General features: G+C 45.7%; 1 protein-coding gene across 1 annotated transcript in view; it reads right to left on the bottom strand.

Moving 5' to 3' along the window:
• Nucleotides 1-12,465, bottom strand: part of LOC120059188 (signal peptide, CUB and EGF-like domain-containing protein 3) — a 125,354-nt gene extending 112,889 nt beyond the window's left edge. The window contains exon 1 of the mRNA XM_039008047.1: nucleotides 12,143-12,465. Coding sequence (XP_038863975.1) covers nucleotides 12,143-12,248 — 106 coding nt within the window. The 5' untranslated portion in view covers nucleotides 12,249-12,465. The remainder of the gene's footprint in view (nucleotides 1-12,142) is intronic.
• Between the last annotated feature and the right edge of the window lie 7,296 nt (nucleotides 12,466-19,761).

Below are 19,761 nucleotides of genomic sequence, written 5' to 3'. Positions count from 1 at the left end.
TGGAGCCATCAGCACTTTGAAGAGGGGGTTGTAGAGTGGCTCGGGCCCAGGGCTCAGGGCCTGGGTTCAGTGTACCATCAACTATGTTCTATATCCTCCCACTAACCGATGGGGACGCTGTCAGCGCCTCCGCACAGAGAACAAAGGGCACAGAGAGAGAGAGAGAGAGAGAGAGAGAGAGAGAGAGAGAGCGAGAGAGAGAGAGAGAGAGAGAGAGAGAGAGAGAGAGAGAGAGAGAGAGAGAGAGAGAGAGAGAGAGAGAGAGAGAGAGAGAGCAATCAGACGTCCCACCACAGCGCAGAGAACAAGTAATACAGGCCTCATTTGAAGCACACTTATTACATTACAGCCCAATAAATAAATGGGCTTCTAAGAGCTAGGGGTCTCAGTTTGGGAGGGTGTGGAGGAACAGCCTGAGTCTGGCCCCATTGTTTGGATTTGTGTGTCTTCATGTGTGTGTTGAGTGTAATCTTGTCAGTAAATGTTGGTGTTTTCACGTGCTTGTCCATGTATTTATGTAGGAAGGGAGGGAGGGTGAGTGTGTACGTTGGGACAGATTTTCACTGTCCTGTCCATGTAGAAGCTACCTCCTCTGTCAGCATTAAGACCATCCTAATTGAGCATAGGAGCGCTGGAGCACTGGCATTGTGGGGTTGATCTGCTGGGTGCTGATAAACTGGTTTCTCTGCTCCAGGGGAGAAGAAAAGGTGCCATGACAGAGTTATGAGGCGTGTAAAAAACCTGATTGCTTCCCCTGGGCAGTGGGCAGGTTCTGAATGCCCCATGACAACCCAGACCTGATTGCTTCCCCTGGGCAGTGGGCAGGTTCTGAATGCCCCATGACAACCCAGACCTGATTGCTTCCCCTGGGCAGTGGGCAGGTTCTGAATGCCCCATGACAACCCAAACCTGCAGACACAGTCTCACACATCCAGAACAAGGCTCAGATACCAAGGCAGGAGCACTACTTCAGTCAAACCCCCAAACCGACTCCAGAAGGCTTCTCACAAATTAAATCTAAATAACTTATTTCATATAACTTAATACATATTTCTCTTTTGGAGGGAGCCCCAAATCCTGCCGATTAATTTGACCCTGTGTCTGACAACACTGCCTACTGGCAAACCGCTTTCATTGGCTAACCCAAGCAGTGTTTTCTTAACAACCTAGAGTGTAACAAATACCTTAGAGCAAACAGACTTGTTGTCACGTTCCTGACCTATTGTTCCTTTTTCCTTTTATTTATTTAGTTGGTCAGGGCGTGAGTTGGGGTGGGTTGTCTATGTGTGTTTTTCTATTTCTATTGTGTTCGGCCTGGTATGATTCTCAATCAGAGGCAGCTGTAGATCGTTTGTCCCTGATTGAGAATCATACTAAGGCAGCCGGGGTTTCACGTGTGTTTTGTGGGTGGTTGTCTCCTGTGTCCGTATATGTTACCACACGGGACTGTATCGTTTGTTTGTAGTCGTGTACCTGTTCGTGCGTTCTTCGTTATATGTAAGTTCACATGTTTTAGGTCAGTCTACGTTCGTTTGTTGTTTTGTAATTTTCCAAGTGTTTTTCGTGTTCGTCTTTGACTTCTGTTAATAAATCATTATGTCATCATACCTCGCTGCACATTGGTCTTCCGATCCCTCTCTCCTCTCCTCGTCCGAGGAGGAGGAAGAGCTAGAGAGTCGTTACACTTGTGTTTATCCTGAGCTCAACACAATAACAACAAAAATGTTACCCCTTCACCCAGGCCAGATCTATACATTTGCTGTGAACGCTTCTGACATTTTCTCTTTAGTAACCAAGAGTGGAACAGTCACAGAGAAAAAATAGAGATCCCATACATTATTTCCCTAGTTCTGACACTTTAAATATTTCACACACTGTTGGCAAGGAGAAAGTGTATTGGTTTTACATTCCAGCAGCCAGGATGAAAGCGAGAGACTGGCCAGTGGTGGGGCCACAGAACTGGCCTGGGTCATGGCCTGTGCCAGACAGCCCAGCTTTTACACATGGCTGTAAACATGCATGCTAACTGGCTGACTGTGTTGTTCTCTACCATGCTTTGCCTACACTATGCCCCTCTAGAACCTCTGTCAAAGAGAAACTTAGAAACAATAGCATCATAGACAATAAACACCATGGCCGGCCCGCTCATTAGGCAGGATTATGCGGCAAATTAACCAGGGCGGCATTTTCTGAGCTAAACTGACCAAGACGCACCTCCAACAACCACACATAAAACCTCACATAATTCTGCCCAAAAACAATGGCAATTTCTCTCAACCAGTGGCATATGGGCTTTTTAGGGGAGCGTTGATGCCGCCCTGTGATAAGCAATGCCCACGTTGTCAAAGCCAAGGGGGGCAAAATATTTTGATTGTCCATTCCCAGCACGCCTCTCCAGGGTGCTGTTGGAGAGACCCATCGCTGTGGTGTCCACCAAAGTTTAGTCCAAAAATGATCTAACATAAATGATGCAACAGATATAGGATATGGTATAAAGAGTATGTGGCTTTTTCTGCAGCCTATTCTGTAGGAGATAAAATGTTTGACTATTTTTTTTATTTTTTTATTTTTTGCAAATAGATTGGGGCTTCTATCAATTGAAATTTTCTGCATCATTTCCAATCCTCCAAATATATTTTTTTATAAATAAATATTATTTTAAATATACAGTTGAAGTCGGAATACACCTTAGACAAATGCATTTAAACTCAGTTTTCCACAATTCCTGACATTTAATCCAAGTAAAAATTCTCTGCCTTAGGTCAGTTAGGATCACCACTTTATTTTAAGAATGTGAAATGTCAGAATAATAGTAGAGAGAAGGATTTATTTCAGCTTTTATTTCTTTCATCACATTCCCAGTAGGTCAGAAGTTTACATACACTCAATTAGTATTTGGTAGCATTGCCTTTAAATTGTTGAACTTGGGTCAAATGTTTCGGGTAGCCTTCCACAAGCTTTCCACAATAAGTTGGGTGAATTTTGGCCCATTCCTCCTGACAGAGCTGTCAGGAGGACAGTCCGGACTGGCCTTGATTTTTTTGATGGTTTTTTAGTCCAGTCCGGACCAAATCTTAACCAATCATAGATGTCTATGTTTGGATCAGATTTGTTTCGTTCCAGACTAGAGCTGTGGCGGTTATTATCAAAAGACTGCCGGTCTCAAGGTAATTGACCATTAATGAACATAAACACATTTAGCATCTCCAGGCCTCCAAACATACAAACTGCATACAAGCCACTGATGTGTGCCTTTGGAACATATACACTTAAAAAAGTATAATAAATCAATTTAATACACACCATCACAATAAATCCATTATTTAGTTTAGCCAGGTCTGAAGAAACATGATATGACAAAAATGTATTTCAGAAGAATAGAATATGAGTTGTTATCTCGCTCTGCTCCATGCCATAGGCTGTGGTCTTGTTAATTTAGCAGACAAGATATGCTTATAAGTCCCGTGCCCTTATTTTATTTTATCTGATTTTATAGTAAGAAGAACATAATTGAACTTAGCTGAATAAAAAAGAAAGGATATTTTTACCATTCTGGAGCGAGTGCACATATGAAATGGTTATGTTGAGCGTAGAAGTGATAATTTGAAACAGGTAGATTTAAAGTTATTTTGCAACTTTGGTTGTGAATGATACAAAATTTAGAATGTCTTAGAAATAAAAAAAATATATGGGCTGCTTGATGTGACAATAGGCGATTGATGATTTGAAGTAGCAAAAAAAGCTTGGGCTCTGTTCCTCACCTCAGGCTGCACAGCTGTTCTCTCATCAAGGGATCATATTTTCACCCATCATACTATTCTCAATTGAATCTTGTCTTTACTAATACAGTACCAGTCAAGTTTGGACACACCTATTCATTTCAGAGTTTTTCTTTATTTTTACTATTTTCTACATTGTACTCTCTGTTCATCATATATGCATAGTCACTTTAACCATATATACATGCACATACTACCTCAATCAGTCTGACTAACCGGTGTCTGTATGTAGCCTTGCTACTTTTATAGCCTCGCTACTGTTATTTTTCACTGTCTTTTTACTGTTGTTTTTATTTCTTTACTTACCTATTGTTCACCTAATACCTTTTGTGCACTATTGGAGCCTGTAAGTAAGCATTTCACTGTAAGGTTTACACCTGTTGTATTCGGCACACGTGATAAATAAACTTTGATTTGATTTGATTAGACTAATAGTGAAGACATCAAAACTATGAAAAAACACACATAGAATCATATAGTAACCAAAAAAGTGTTAAACAAATCAAAATATATTTTATATTTGAGATTCTTCAAAAGCCTCCCTTTGCATTGAAGACAGCTTTGCACACTCTTGGCATTCTCTCCACCAGCTTCATAATGTAGTCACCTGGAATGCATTTCAATTAACAGTTGTGCCTTGTTAAAAGGTAATTTGTGGAATTTCTTTCCTTCTTAATGCATTTGAGCCAATCATTTGTGTTGTGACAAGGTAGGGGTGGTAAAAGACCAAGTCCATATTATGGCAAAAAACTGCTCAAATAAGCAAAGAGAAATGACAGTCCATCATTACTTCAAGACATGAAGGTCAGTCAATCCGAAGAATATCAAGAACTGTCAGTTTCTTCAAGTGCAGTCGCAAAAACCATCGAGTGCTGTGATGAAACTGGCTCTCATGAGGACAACCACAGGATGGGAAGACCCAGCGTTACCTCTGCTGCAGAGGATACGTTCATCAGAGTAACCAAACATGAGCAATGGACATTAGACCGGTGGAAATCTGAACTTTGGTCTGATTATGTTTGGTTCCAACCGCCTTGCCTTTGTGAGACGCAGAGTAGGTGAATGGATGATCTCTGCATGTGTGGTTCCCAACGTAAAGCATGGAGGAGGAGGTGTGATGGCGTGAGGGTGCTTTGCTAGTGACACTGTTTGTGATTTATTTAGAATTCAAGGCACACTTAACCAGCATGGCTACCACAGCATTCTGTAGCGATACGACATCCCATCTGGTTTGCGCTTAGTGGGAGTACAATTTGTTGTTCAACAGTACAATGACCCAACACACCTCCAGGCTGTGTAAGGGCTATTTGACCAAGAAGGAGAGTGATGGAGTGCTGCATCAGATGACCTGGACTCCAAAATCACCTGACCTCAACCCAATTGAGATGGTTTGGGATGAGATGGACCACAGAGTGAAGGAATAGCAGCCAACAAGTGCTCAGCCTCCCGGGTGGCGCAGTGGTCTAGGGCACTGCATCGCAGTGCTAGCTGCGCCACCAGAGTCTCTGGGTTCGCGCCCAGGCTGGGCTGGGTTCGCGCCCAGGCTCTGTCGCAGCCGGCCGCAACCGGGAGGTCCGTGGGGCGACGCACAATTGGCATAGCGTCGTCCGGGTTAGGGAGGGTTTGGCCGGTAGGGATATCCTTGTCTCAGTATGTAAAAAAATTTAATAAAATGTATGCACTCTACTGTAAGTCGCTCTGGATAAGAGCGTCTGCTAAATGACTAAAATGTAAATGTAATGTGGGAACTCCTTCAAGACTGTTGGAAAAGCATTCCAGGTGAAACTGGTTGAGAGAATGCCAAGAGTGTGCAAAGCTGACATCAAGGCAAAGGGTGGCTACTTTGAAGAATCTAAAATATATTTTGATTTGTTTAACACTTTTTTGGTTACTATATGATTCCATATGTGTTATTTCATTGTTTTTATGTCTTCACTATTATTCACCAATATAGAAAATAGTAAAAAAATAAATAAAAAAAAACTTGAATGAGTAGGTGTGTCCAAACTTTTGACTGGTACTGTATGTGAAAGTTTTGATTTAGAATGACCCATGATCAAATGGGCAGGAACCTGGCAGGGGAAAAACTACATGTCATCTGTATGCACTCCAATAGCAAATGGAGGCTGCACACATTACGCTGGTCCATTTTTGCCAGGTAGGCTACTTCAGTTTTATACAGTAGTGGAGCATGTGCTTAATATGAGCAGCTGAGAAATAAATATAAAAACACTTATTTCACTCCAAGCATCAACCACTGTTTGAGGAGCATACTCTCGCTGCGCGACAGGTGATATTCCACCCAAACTCTGTATGCCATGGGCTCTCAAACCTTGTTACTGCAGCTACCCAGTGCTTCATTTGGGAAACGAAGTGAAATCTGTTCGGGAACATTGACAGTAACATGTTTTCACAACAAAAAAGATTTAACTAAAGTGTTGGCAGCCCCTCTGCGGGCTCGAGAAAGGAATAAAGTAGAGAGAGGAGATGGAAATGCATAGTGTTGATATATTCTGTATAGCTAAAAATGCGTCACCCAATTAATCATGAAAATCTGAAAAAAATCCCTATTACAAAAAATCCCTATTACTAGGCTATTCAAAATTGCCCTGCACAATCTATGAACCAACAGCATGGCCTAGGGCTACACATTCTCTCCAAGACTCATAGATCAACATTTTGTAGCGTAGCATATTGTAACCAGTCCATCCAGTATGCATAATAATACAGTCCACACTCAAAGGCGATTACTCAAATTTGTTTAATTTTTGAGTATAGGCTAGACCAATTATGTACCAACGACATCTTAAATCAGTTTTATGTTTTAATGAGATGCGTAATATGCGGTAGGCTATGTATAACATAACGACACAATCATCATTTTAATTCCGTTTACTTGGTGGGGCTTGGGCTCATAAGCCTATGCGTATGCATAAGCTCTAATACGCATATGGTTGTTTTGAATGAATCATCACCTTAGATTGCACTGTGCATTTTGTTGTGTTAGGCTTTGAAACAACATCCACAATGACCATGTTTTCCACTCAGTTTCAACCTGCTGTTGAACTTCTTACTTCAAATCGATCATCATAGTGAGGTGAGTTTTAAAAGCATGATGATGTTTTGATGATGTGTTTGATTTTCGTTGTATTTGCATTGATGTCAGAGTAGTTAGAGGGACAATAGCAGGCTGAGTACTAGGCCATTAGGACCTGATGGAGGGACAATAGAGCCCTGAGTACCAGGCCATTAGGACCTGATGGAGGGACAATAGAGCCCTGAGTACCAGGCCATTAGGACCTGATGGAGGGACAATAGAGCCCTGAATACCAGGCCATTAGGACCTGATGGAGGGACAATAGAGCCCTGAGTACTAGGCCATTAGGACCTGATGGAGGGACAATAGAGCCCTGAGTACTAGGCCATTAGGACATGATGGAGGGACAATAGAGCCCTGAGTACCAGGCCATTAGGACCTGATGGAGGGACAATAGAGCCCTGAGTACCAGGCCATTAGGACCTGATGGAGGGACAATAGCGGCTGAGTACCAGGCCTATTAGGACGTAATGGAGGGACAATAGAGCCCTGAGTTCCAGGCCATTAGGACCTGATGGAGGGACAATAGAGCCCTGAGTACCAGGCCATTAGAACCTGATGGAGGGACAATAGAGCCCTGAGTACCAGGCCGATTAGGACCTGATGGAGGGACAATAGCAGGCTGAGTACTAGGCCATTAGGACCTGATGGAGGGACAATAGCGGGCTGAGTACCAGGCCTATTAGGACCTAATGGAGGGACAATAGAGCCCTGAGTTCCAGGCCATTAGGACCTGATGGAGGGACAATAGAGCCCTGAGTACCAGGCCATTAGGACCTGATGGAGGAAAAATAGAGCCCTGAGTACCAGGCCATTAGGACCTGATGGAGGGACAATAGAGCCCTGAGTACCAGGCCATTAGGACCTGATGGAGGGACAATAGAGCCCTGAGTACCAGGCCATTAGGACCTGATGGAGGAACAATAGAGCCCTGAGTACCAGGCCATTAGAACCTGATGGAGGGACAATAGAGCCCTGAGTACCAGGCCGATTAGGACCTGATGGAGGGACAATAGAGCCCTGAGTACCAGGCCATTAGGACGTGATGGAGGGTCAATAGAGCCCTGAGTACCAGGCCATTAGGACGTGATGGAAGGACAATAGAGCCCTGAGTACCAGGCCATTAGAACCTGATGGTCGTTAGCAAGTTGGGTACTACCAAAGCATGTCCAGAGTGCATAACAGGAGATTACCTTGACTCAACGGTCTTGTGGAATTTTACTGTGGTCATGACTCATGACTGCCGGTGTGGTGGTAATACGACCGCAACAGCCCTAGTCCAGACAGCCCTAGTCCAGACCGGCACTTACATATTTTGTCTTGCCCATGAATGGCACACATACACAATCCATGTCTCAATTGTCTCAAGGCTTAAAAATCTTTATTTAACCTGTCTTCTCCCCTTCATGTACACGGATTGAAGTGGATTTAACAGGTGACATCAATGAGGGATCATAGCTTTCACCTGGATTCACCTGGTCAGTCTATGTCATGGAAAGAGTAGGTGTTCTTAATGTTTTGTACACTCAGTGTATATCAATATGCAAACTAGACCAGTATCAGATCTATGCTTGTCCTAACGTCATCACCAGATGTCCTTAAAGATCAAAGCCATGTTCACTATTCAGACTGTATATTTGTCTTGGACGGAACTGTTATCAATCGTTTCAACCACTCAACCACTGCAAAGATTATGATCTCCCTCCTTTCACTCAGCTGCTCTGTAACAACATGTCCAGTGGTATTGGAGCACCACTTCTCAGGCAGGTCGTATCCGAATATCCATTCTCAGAGTGGCAAAGCACAGCTAAATTGATTGTCTACTCTACACTCATGAAGATCAATGACCCTGACAGGCTTCCATGACGACCGTGATGGATTGATTAAGAAGAAGAAAAGGACAGCAAAGAGAAAAACATACACAACAGCAGCAAATATCTTGAGAGATGTAAATGTAATTTCATACATCCATTTGAATATGTGACCTGGAGCTATATTGAGTAAATAATAAAGAAAAAGTGTTCTGCGTGTCAAATAGATATGCCAAAACCCCTGAATCCCTAATACCTTGGCACACTGAAAGGGACTTTGACATCAGTACGCTTTAAGGCACATATCCACTCTGTGAGTAGATAACAGTACTGTAATAGGAACAACAAATACCACTGCTGTCTAGACAAATGAATGCTCACAGCCAGCACCTAAGAGTGAATGTGATGGGATGTGTGCCAAAGTGGGAAAGGACTGGCCATGGTCCACGATGATCACAGAGAATAGAATGTTGTCTCCACAATAGTTGCATTCTTCTTCTGTGGTGTTCTTAGGGTGGTCCAAGCCCAGAAAGCTGAGCAGGAAGAAAAGCACCATTTAAACAGATATTTTCATGTGGCTTCATATGTGGTTACCAGGAACCATTACCAAGAGATCACAAGAGATGTCGGTATTTGACTTTCATTAATTGTACAGCTTTGACTTTCACAGGTAAATGCCTGCAATATTTGCTAAGAAAAGCAGTGCAAATCTATTAACATCTTCACCTTCCATGACAGAGAATGTATGAGGACCGGACAGGTTTAATGATTTACAACTAGAGGATAAAAAATTGAGGAATATGAGCTCCATTAAAGAGATCTTGTGCATGCCAGTAACACACACACACAGCCATAACCTATGGCAGACGGTGGAATCAGACATGACTAATTCATTTAGTATAAAGAAAAGAAAAAGAAGACAAAGCAAACAAAAGAGAGGAGGGATAAAAGCAAAAGGGAGGGGGGGAACCTCTGGCCTTCCTTCCATCCCATTCTTTGTGGAAGACACACCACTTCTAGGCCTCCCTCCCTCGCTCCACTTGGGCCTCATTTTGCTGAGTCGCTCCCTCCAGGCCAGGGCTGGTTGGTTCCCACATTGTGGCTCAGGGCTGAGGGCTGCTGCCTCTGGCTCCCTCCCTGGCTGCAGTAGGAGCTCTGCCTTCCAGAGAGACCCTCGGGCCCAGGAGCAAAGGTTACACCAACACAGCCACCGCTCTGCACCGCACCACAGCATGTCAGGACCTCACCAACGGTTGCCTTGGCGCTGTATTAGCTAGCCAGGAACTTCCGACTTGAGGTCAGCTCAAAGGCTCAGTGATTAGCCTTGTCCAAGGCCCTTCACTATTTCCCTTTTTCCTTTCTCTCTCTCCACCTGCACCTCTAACCGGTCTAATTTCCATTCTTCATCCTCCTCTTTTTTTACCTGTTCTTCACCATATCCCCCACAATATTCCTTAGTTCATTTGATGAAGGACAAAGGGGCTTGTCACCAATATCTTTGTTGAATCAATATTGACCTGACAAATTGTACCATTTATTGTTCCAGTATCTGTCTCTCTCTCTTTCTCATCTCTCCTCTCGATCTCATCTGTCTCTCTCTCTTTCTCATCTCTCCTCTCGATCTCATCTGTCTCTCTCTCATCTCTCCTCCCTCCTCTCGATCTCATCTGTCTCTCTCTCTTTCTCATCTCTCTCTCATCTCTCCTCTCGATCTCATCTGTCTCTCTCTCTTTCTCATCTCTCCTCTCGATCTCATCTGTCTCTCTCTTTCTCATCTCTCCTCTCTCCTCTTGATCTCATCTCTCTCCCGCTCTCTCATCTTTCTCCCTCTCTCATCTCTCCTTCTCCATCTCATCTCTCCCTCTTATAGATGTCTAAAGATTAAAAGCCATACAAATATTACTAACTGCACATTATTCATAGACTATCCTCCCACTCTTAAGACTTCTGTTTTCACAGAGTCCATTCTCTGCCAGGCTATGTCACTTAGGCTACAAACAGGTGCATGCCATTACTGAGTGATAACACTGTTCCGGTAACATTCCACATGACAAGCAAGTGTGTAATCGATGTTGTGGGAAATTAAGTTAGAAAAAAGTAGTTATAATTGCAGAATGTAAATATTCGGTTCTCTCACAAGTGGGGGCCGACCACCCAGGATGCTAAATAGTCCCCCCCCCCACACTCCTTGCCTGACGGGCCGAGGGATGTCTTTTTGTGTCTATCTGTGTGTGAAACATAACCAAAGCTGCTGAGGCTTGCACACACACACTGTGCTCTGTCCCTGGCATATATAGATCTGGTTGCTACAGATTGACATGAGTAAGCATATTCTTATTATTCTTATTATTTAAAGAGAGAAACAGACAGAAGAGAGGAAATAGTAAATAGGTAAGAAAACAGCACCCAGGCAGCAACTTATTTCAGCCCTTTTATTGTGTGGATGGATGACTTATAACTGCAAGTAAAATGTTGTCCTATGACCTGCATCGTCCACGCATTTTCATTGACTTTCATTACCCTAATCCTCATAATCATCAACATCTTTAGTCTGAGTGCTCAATGAGGATTTAGAGTTTTTCACCTTAAAGCCTTGAGGCACAATCTGTGTATGAATCAAACAGAGGCGGCAAGACATGAAAGCAACCCGGGTGCAGTACTGTAGCCTAGCTCAGTGGAGGCTTTGACAGAGAGACTAGGGAGAGCCCTGCTGCTCCATGTGAGTGTTACAGAGTATTTTCAAATACTTGGCTTGGTAGTGACAAATACATCTTGATGGTCTCTCTCTTTCATTAACAACTACTCTGTTCTTGAAGTTCTCAACAAACCTGTTCTGATCACACTGTTGTTGTTTGAAGTGTCGCCAGTTTATCTCCATGGTTAGAAAATGGGAGTGTCAGAGGGATTTAAACATTGATTAACGGTTTTGGATCAGACCTATAAAACAGGTTAATTTTCCACTTTTGTGACAGTCTCAGAAAAGTGCAGCAGTAGCTTAAACATCATGGGGAGACAAATATAGTCTGGGCATGCAACAGAATAAATGATTTCCTGATCTCAGGCCACATGCAAGTGCAAAACAATATTTAAACAGAGTGGAATTTCCTAGGTACTTAATACATAAACATATTTTGCATCAGCCTACTAAAAGAGTTTTCAATTTGCTTACCAGTGTGCCTGTTCATTAAATATAATATAATGTTGAATAGGATGAATGAGGCATACTTAGTTTTTAAATTTTTATTGTGAGATGCTGAATTTATTGGTGTGTGTGTGTAATCTTTAAAAATGAACTAATATGTAACTCAATTAGAAATTGGTCAGGCATTAGCTTACAAATTCACAATGCACAGCGGATTGAGGTAATGAAATCTGCACTAAATAATCATAGCTGCTCCCCAGGGTCTGAAAGATACAGCCTGGAGGAATAAAGGGATTTTGATGGGAAAACTTACCTTGAGTGGATTTGCCTCCTGAAGCGCGAGCTGGCTGTTGGACAAAGGCAAGCAGACAGAAACCGACTAATCCAATGCTAGCGCGCATTATAATGTGCAGATGCATGGCTACTTTATACTGTAGTTGGACAGTTATAGTTAAACACCTACTTTACAACGCTTAACACGCACAAACGGACGGTATTTTTTTTATAAGAAAAACGTGTTCCACCTTTAAAAATATATTGTGGTACTATGTCCTTTCCTTTGTGTCTGCTTATTGTGTTTCAAGTGATCGGGTTTTGCGGAATACCCGACAATGTGCAGCAATAGAGAAGCGGTGTTCTGTGATCCTGTTCGACCCAGACCAATTTCAATATAAGGCAGAGGGACGTTTGAGAGAGATGGAGTGAGGCAGAGAGGAGGAAAGGGGTGGAGAGATGAGGATCCGCGCATTGCTCCTGCTCTCGCTCTCCCACATGCGCTCTCTCTCTTTCTCCAACTACTTGCAAGTGTTTATTTTTCTGCAGGAATTTACAATCAGCTGCTGGTTGGAACGAAGTCGGGGGTTGTCATGGAGGAGACTTCCGTGGGCGAAAGGTCAAACTCTGGGTGCAATCTATGGACCGCGCGCCACACCACAACCAACTTGGACACTTTCCCCACAGACAAGGGAAAAGAGCGGTGCGGGGGAAAAAATGAAAACCTGCAACTGACACATACAATGACAAATATAAGGAGTTGTGTTGATAGCACCCGATGCACAATGACCGCGAACAGGTTGTATTCTCTGCGTGTGCTACGCGAGCTCTCGTGTACACTCTATCTCCCATGATTGCTTCTCATACAAAATTATTATTACCTATTTTTGCCACCTCAAAAAAAGTCAGGAGCAAATCGCATTCAAAAAGATCTAGAGAGCAATAAACACCATGACATGATCTGCTATTTAGCAATAGCCTGCAGGAGATTCAGTTTAATTATCACATCTTACTCATATATTTGTTCCGCTGGCTTTACATAAATGAAAAACACAAGTCTGGCATTTTATATAATCTTTTTGTATACATAGGCCTACTCCTTTTTCAAATGAGTTTGTACCCTTTCCACTTTGTCTGCACCATCACTTCAATTTGCCTATTGCTATACCCATGTGTAGGCTACACAAGGCAGACAGAAAAAGTATTACATTTCCCTGGCCACACCTCACAAATAGGTTTTCACATCTTCTAAAACCCAGCAAAGGATATCTCCAAGCAGCCTAAATTTCACATCACCTGCCTGTTAACATCCCTCAAATGATACATTTCCTTTTTATTTACAGCAGGCCAAGCCTATACTGCTTGCCTCCTAGAGGATAAGTGTCCCATTAATGAATATGTCTTTGTGTTGTGCAGCTAGTCTCTACCTCCTTGTCTCTTTTAAAGAATCAATAAAAGCTGAACAAAAGGAAATGCAAACAAGAATCAGCATGTTCCTGTTCTTTCATTGTGGCAGTGCATCATGGGTGCTTTTCAACTTGAAAGAGTTAAAAGAAGACTGGAGATTGGAACATGGAGATTAGATTCAGCACTGCATCAGTATTAGACAGAAGATATGCTTATTATATTTCATTTCCTCTAGGATTTCATCTGCTGTACTGGTGCAATACGCTTTAAGTTTACATTTGTTTTGAGAAAGATAATGCTCAATAATGATGTTCTCTAGCTTCCCTGTTTTATTTCTCTTTAATCAAAAATGCAATTAGGGTCTCGCATTAAAATTGATTTGGAGATTTAAAAAAATCTATTTTCTACAGGCTTAGTAAGATAACGGAAACTTTTGATAGCAAACAATCTGATAAAAGCTTGTCCATAAAGATGGATATCTCTGTGGCTGATAAAATGAAAACATTTTTCAATAGTTCAAAGGTACAGAGGAACATTAAGGTTTCTTTCTTCTTCTTTTTTTTACCCAAGTTTAATCTTTGATTAAGTATTTGTTCTTTGTTTTTGCCTTGCAGGATGGAAGACACTTTCTGGCAATGTCTAATGCTCCATATTAATATTTGGGTGGTAAAATGAAGCCTGATCATATACTATTTTATGGACGTGCATCTAATTTTGAAGAAAAAAATCAACATGGATGGTACTCCTCTGTTGTGAACGTTCATGTCGTGAATCTTAATGGTTTCCCTAGAGTTGTTTTTATAACCAGGAATAATCAGACAAAGTATAAAAATGCCCTTTAAAAGAAATCCCTCCTGGCTTGTAACATACATCATTTGAAAGGATTCATAGTAATGACCATTCAGATCCAAATTGTGAAGTCTGGCAGCCTGGCCTGTGTAATTATAATAACATCTGTCAGAAGAAATATGTAAATATCCATATCCCAAACCCCAAATCTCCAGGTAATTGTGAGCCCCTGTATAACCAAATGAGCTGAGAATCACTGGGGAGCCAGAGAAAGTCAGGCCACAGTGGCAGGGGCCTGAGCCTGGAAGCTGTAAGTGATGCATAGTTTTTCATATGGGTACAGCAGTAACACTTACTTCATTAATGGTAGAGGGGTGTGCATGGGCATCACTCTACACACAAACATACCTATTTTTACTTGAACAGACGCATACGAGAAGCCCAGGTAATGTTTAATTTATGACCCTAGTTGTCATGAAAGGACTTCAGTTACACTGTGAATCCGGAGGAAAAGGAAAGAGTATGCCTGTAGGGTAAAGAAAGAGACTGGGAAAATACAGCTGCAGGCTGCAATACAGGCTTCTCCTATTAGATAAGCACACAGCCCCACTATGTAACCAAATGGCATCATATACTTCAGCAATGGGACTCACTCTACCATACCATTTTACATGTAGTAGTGCTTGCTTAAATGTACAGTAATGCTTGCTTACATTTTCCTACAACACTGACGTTGCAAACGCCATGCTCTAGCAATTGAGCCACACAGGACCAAGATGGTACATTACTCATTCTCCATCTTCTCCCTCCAAGCAACACAGCAGGGTATTTGGGCATTGACCATGCCAGCTCCACAGGGGATCAGATGGGGGGAGGTAAACTTAGAATCGATTGAGGGTTAGATGATTTGGAACCTTTGCATGAGTAGGAATGTCAAAACTGTGCTCCAAGGCTATGGGTGATTATCTCCCACATGTTTTGGTGGTGACCTATTTGAATGAGCTAAATAGGCTGGGTAAGAGCTGCATACTCAGTAGTGGCTTTACTGTACAGACTGCAGAGCATCTCCACGAATCCCCCTATGATCAACTAAGATCCAGCCTGAGGCAGACCTTCCACACAGGTACAGTCAGAGGATGAGACCTGCCAATCTCCAACACAGGTACAGTCAGAGGATGAGACCTGCCAATCTCCAACACAGGTACAGTCAGAGGATGAGACCTGCCAATCTTCAACACAGGTACAGTCAGAGGATGAGACCTGCCAATCTCCAACACAGGTACAGTCAGAGGATGAGACCTGCCAATCTCCAACACAGGTACAGTCAGAGGATGAGACCTGCCAATCTTCAACACAGGTACAGTCAGAGGATGAGACCTGCCAATCTCCAACACAGGTACAGTCAGAGGATGAGACCTGCCAATCTCCAACACAGGTACAGTCAGAGGATGAGACCTGCCAATCTCCAACACAGGTACAGTCAGAGGATGAGACCTGCCAATCTCCAACACAGGTACAGTCAGAGGATGAGACCTGCCAATCTCCCACACAGATACAGTCAGATGACGAACACCTGCCCCAAGAGCGACGAGGGATTATGTGGAAGTACCATGACCTCAGTGTCTAGCTATACGGCACAACGTGTATGCCTTTATCCCAGTCAGCATTTAACAAGGCCTACAGTAGATGAGGGTCATAGATTTCTGCTAGGTTTGTATCTTAACCTAGTAGAAAAGCACGCTCACAGTAGAATGACATGAAACTTTGCTCCTTTTGAAGAAATATGTTATTTGAAAATACATCTCTAAGGCGTTCATTCACTCCTCTCTGTCTGTTCCCTAGAACTTAACCTTGACAAACCGACGAGAGAAAACACAAATGCAGAGATGGTGCAGAGATGCTTTGTTGAGTAAAAGTTTTCATACAAAACATTCAGACTAAGTGGCACAGGTCAAGATCAGTCCTAACATCTTTTTTTACTCTGGAGAAAATAAATTATTCCTCTGAAAGAGATTAAAACAACCACGCCACTCTGAGCTCTCTGGGTCACTCTCCCATACGCCCTGATTAGTTTCACCTGTCCCTGTGATTGTCTCCACCGCCTCCAGTTGTCGCTTATTTTCCCCAGTGTATTTATCCCTGGGTTTCTGTCACGCCCTGACCTTAGTTATCTTTGTTTTCTTTATATTTTGGTTAGGTCAGGGTGTGACATGGGGGATGTATGTGTTTTGTCTTGTCTAGGGGTTTTGTATGTTTATGGGGTGTTTACTAGTCTAGGTGTTTGTATGTCTATCGTTGCCTAGATTGGTTCTCAATTAGAGGCAGCTGTTTATCGTTGTCTCTGATTGGGAACCATATTTAGGCAGCCATATTCCGTTGGGTATTTCGTGGGTTATTGTCTATGTGTAAGTTGCCTGTGTCTGCACTTGTTGATTATATAGCTTCACGTTCATTTTGTTGTTTTTGTAAAGTTTGTTTAAGTGTTCTTTGTTTCGTGTTAAATAAATAGAAGAATGTATTCGTATCACGCTGCGCCTTGGTCCTCCTCTCTTCCTCCAAACGACAAACGTGACAGAATAACCCACCACAACTGGACCAAGCAGCGTGAAAGGAAGGAACAGCGCTTTGTGGAGCAATGGACTTGGGAGGAAATATTAGACGGCAAGGGACCATGGGAACAGCCGGGTGAAAATCGCCGCCCCAAGGCAGAGCTGTAGGCAGCGAAAGCCGAGAGGTGGCATTATGAGGAGCTAGCTCGGCAGCGCGGCTGGAAGCCTGAGAGGCAGCCCCAAAAATGTCTTGGGGGGGGGCACACGGGGAGTGTGGCGAGTTCAGGTAGGAGACATGCGCCAACTTCCCGTGCTTACCGTGAGGAGCCGAAGATGGAACCAGAGCCAGTCGGGGTGGAATTGGAGGTGAGCAAGGGGAGTGAAGCAGAGACTGTGAAGGAATTAATGGGGAAATTGGAGGAGAGTGAAATGATGGAGTTGCTGTGTTGGTGCATGAGGCACGACATCCGCCCGACGGAGCGTGTCCGGGATTTGATGTTACCTGAGTCAGCTCTCCATACTCGTCCTGAGGTGCGTGCTAACCATCTGGTAATGACAGTGCCAGTCCCACGCACCAGGCCTCCTGTGCGCCTCCCTAATCCTGCACCTCCTGTGGCAGCCCCACGTACTAGCTCTCCTGTGGCAGCCCCACGCACCAGCTCTCCTGTGGCAGCCCCTCGCACCAGTCCTCCGGTGCCGGCACCACGAACCAGGCCTCCAGTTCCAGCACCCCGCACTCGCCTTGAGGTCCGTGTCCCCAGCCCAGTACCACCAGTGCCAACACCACGCACCAGGCTTCCTGTGCGTCTCCAGAGCCCTGTACGCCCTGTTTCTCCTCCCCGCACTTGCCCTGAGGTGCGTGTCTCCAGCCCGGTACCACCAGTTCCGGCACCACGCACCAGGCTTATAGTGCGCCTCGGCAGTCCAGTATGCCCTGTTCCTTCTCCCCGCACTCGCCTTGAGGTGCGTGTCCCCAGCCCGGTACCACCAGTTCCGGCACCACGCACCAGGCCTACTGTGCGCCTCCAGGGTCCAGTATGCCCTGTTCCTGCTCCCCGCACTAGCCTTGAGGTGCGTGTTCCCAGCCCGGTACCACCAGTTCCGGCACCACGCACCAGGCCTACTGTGCGCCTCCAGGGTCCAGTATACCCTGTTCCTGCTCCCATCTGTAGAGCACCGCCTGAGCTGCCCGTCTGTCCAGCGCCGCCTGAGCTGCCCGTCTGTCCAGCGCCGCCTGAGCTGCCCGTCTGTCCAGCGCCGCCTGAGCTGCCCGTCTGTCCAGCGCCGCCTGAGCTGCCCGTCTGTTCTGAGCCGCTAGAGCCGTCCGTCAGTCAGGAGCTGCTAGAGCCGTCCGTCAGTCAGGAGCCGCTAGAGCCGTCTGCCAGTCAGGAGCTGCCAGAGCCGCCCGCCAGTCAGGAGCTGCCAGAGCCGCCCGACAGTCAGGAGCTGCCAGAGCCGCCCGACAGTCAGGAGCTGCCAGAGCCGCCCGACAGTCAGGAGCTGCCAGAGCCGCCCGCCAGTCAGGAGCTGCCAGAGCCGCCCGCCAGTCAGGAGCTGCCAGAGCCGCCCGCCAGTCAGGAGCTGCCAGAGCCGCCCGCCAGTCAGGAGCTGCCAGAGCCGCCCGACAGTCAGGAGCTGCAAGAGTCGCCCGCCAGTCAGGAGCTGCCAGAGCCGCCCGACAGTCCGGAGCTGCCCCTCAGTCCGGAGTTACCCCTCAGTCCGGAGTTACCCCTCAGTCCGGAGCTGCCCCTCAGTCCGGAGCTGCCCCTCAGTCCGGAGCTGCCCCTCAGTCCGGAGCTGCCCCTCAGTCCGGAGCTACCCCTCAGTCCTGAGCTGCCCCTCAGTCCGGAGCTGCCCCTCAGTCCGGAGCTGCCCCTCAGTCCGGAGCTGCCTTTCAGTCCGGAGCTGCCTTTCAGTCCGGAGCTGCCTTTCAGTCCTGAGCTACCCCTCAGTCCTGAGCTACTCCTCAGTCCTGAGCTGCCCCTCAGTCCTGAGCTGCCCCTCAGTCCGGAGCTGCCCCTCAGTCCGGAGCTGCCCCTCAGTCCGGAGCTGCCCCTCAGTCCGGAGCTACCCCTCAGTCCTGAGCTGCCCCTCAGTCCGGAGCTGCCCCTCAGTCCGGAGCTGCCCCTCAGTCCGGAGCTGCCTTTCAGTCCGGAGCTGCCTTTCAGTCCGGAGCTGCCTTTCAGTCCTGAGCTACCCCTCAGTCCTGAGCTACTCCTCAGTCCTGAGCTGCCCCTCAGTCCTGAGCTGCCCCTCAGTCCGGAGCTGCCCCTCAGTCCGGAGCTACCCCTCAGTCCGGAGCTGCCTCTCAGTCCGGAGCTGCCTCTCAGTCCGGAGCTGCCCGTCAGTCCGGAGCTGCCTCTCAGTCCGGAGCTGCCCGTCAGTCCGGAGCTGCCCCTCAGTCCGGAGCTGCCCCTCAGTCCAGAGCTGCCCCTCAGTCCGGAGCGGACACTCAGTCCAGAGCTGCCCCTCCGTCCAGTGGCGCCCTCTACGATGGTCTTCAGTCCGGGACTCGCTGCAAGGGTCCCCGCTCCCGAGGCGCCACCAAAGCGGGTAATGACTATGGTGGAGTGGGGTCCACGTCCCGCACCCGAGCCACCGCCGTAAGAAGGCCCACCCGGACCCTCCCCTTCTGTGTCAGGTTTTGCGGCCGGAGTTCGCACCTTTGGGGGGGTGGAGGGGTACTGTCACGCCCTGACCTTAGTTATCTTTGTTTTCTTTATATTTTGGTTAGGTCAGGGTGTGATATGGGGGATGTATGTGTTTTCTTGTCTAGGGATTTTGTATGTTTATGGGGTGTTTACTAGTCTAGGTGTTTGTATGTCTATGGTTGCCTAGATTGGTTCTCAATTAGAGGCAGCTGTTTATTGTTGTCTCTGATTGGGAACCATATTTAGGCAGCCACATTCCGTTG

The sequence above is a fragment of the Salvelinus namaycush genome, chromosome 14, assembly GCF_016432855.1.
Source record: "Salvelinus namaycush isolate Seneca chromosome 14, SaNama_1.0, whole genome shotgun sequence".
NCBI lineage: Eukaryota > Metazoa > Chordata > Actinopteri > Salmoniformes > Salmonidae > Salvelinus > Salvelinus namaycush.
Note: the sequence above shows the minus strand (reverse complement) of the source record. Positions and strands in the feature narration are given on the sequence as shown.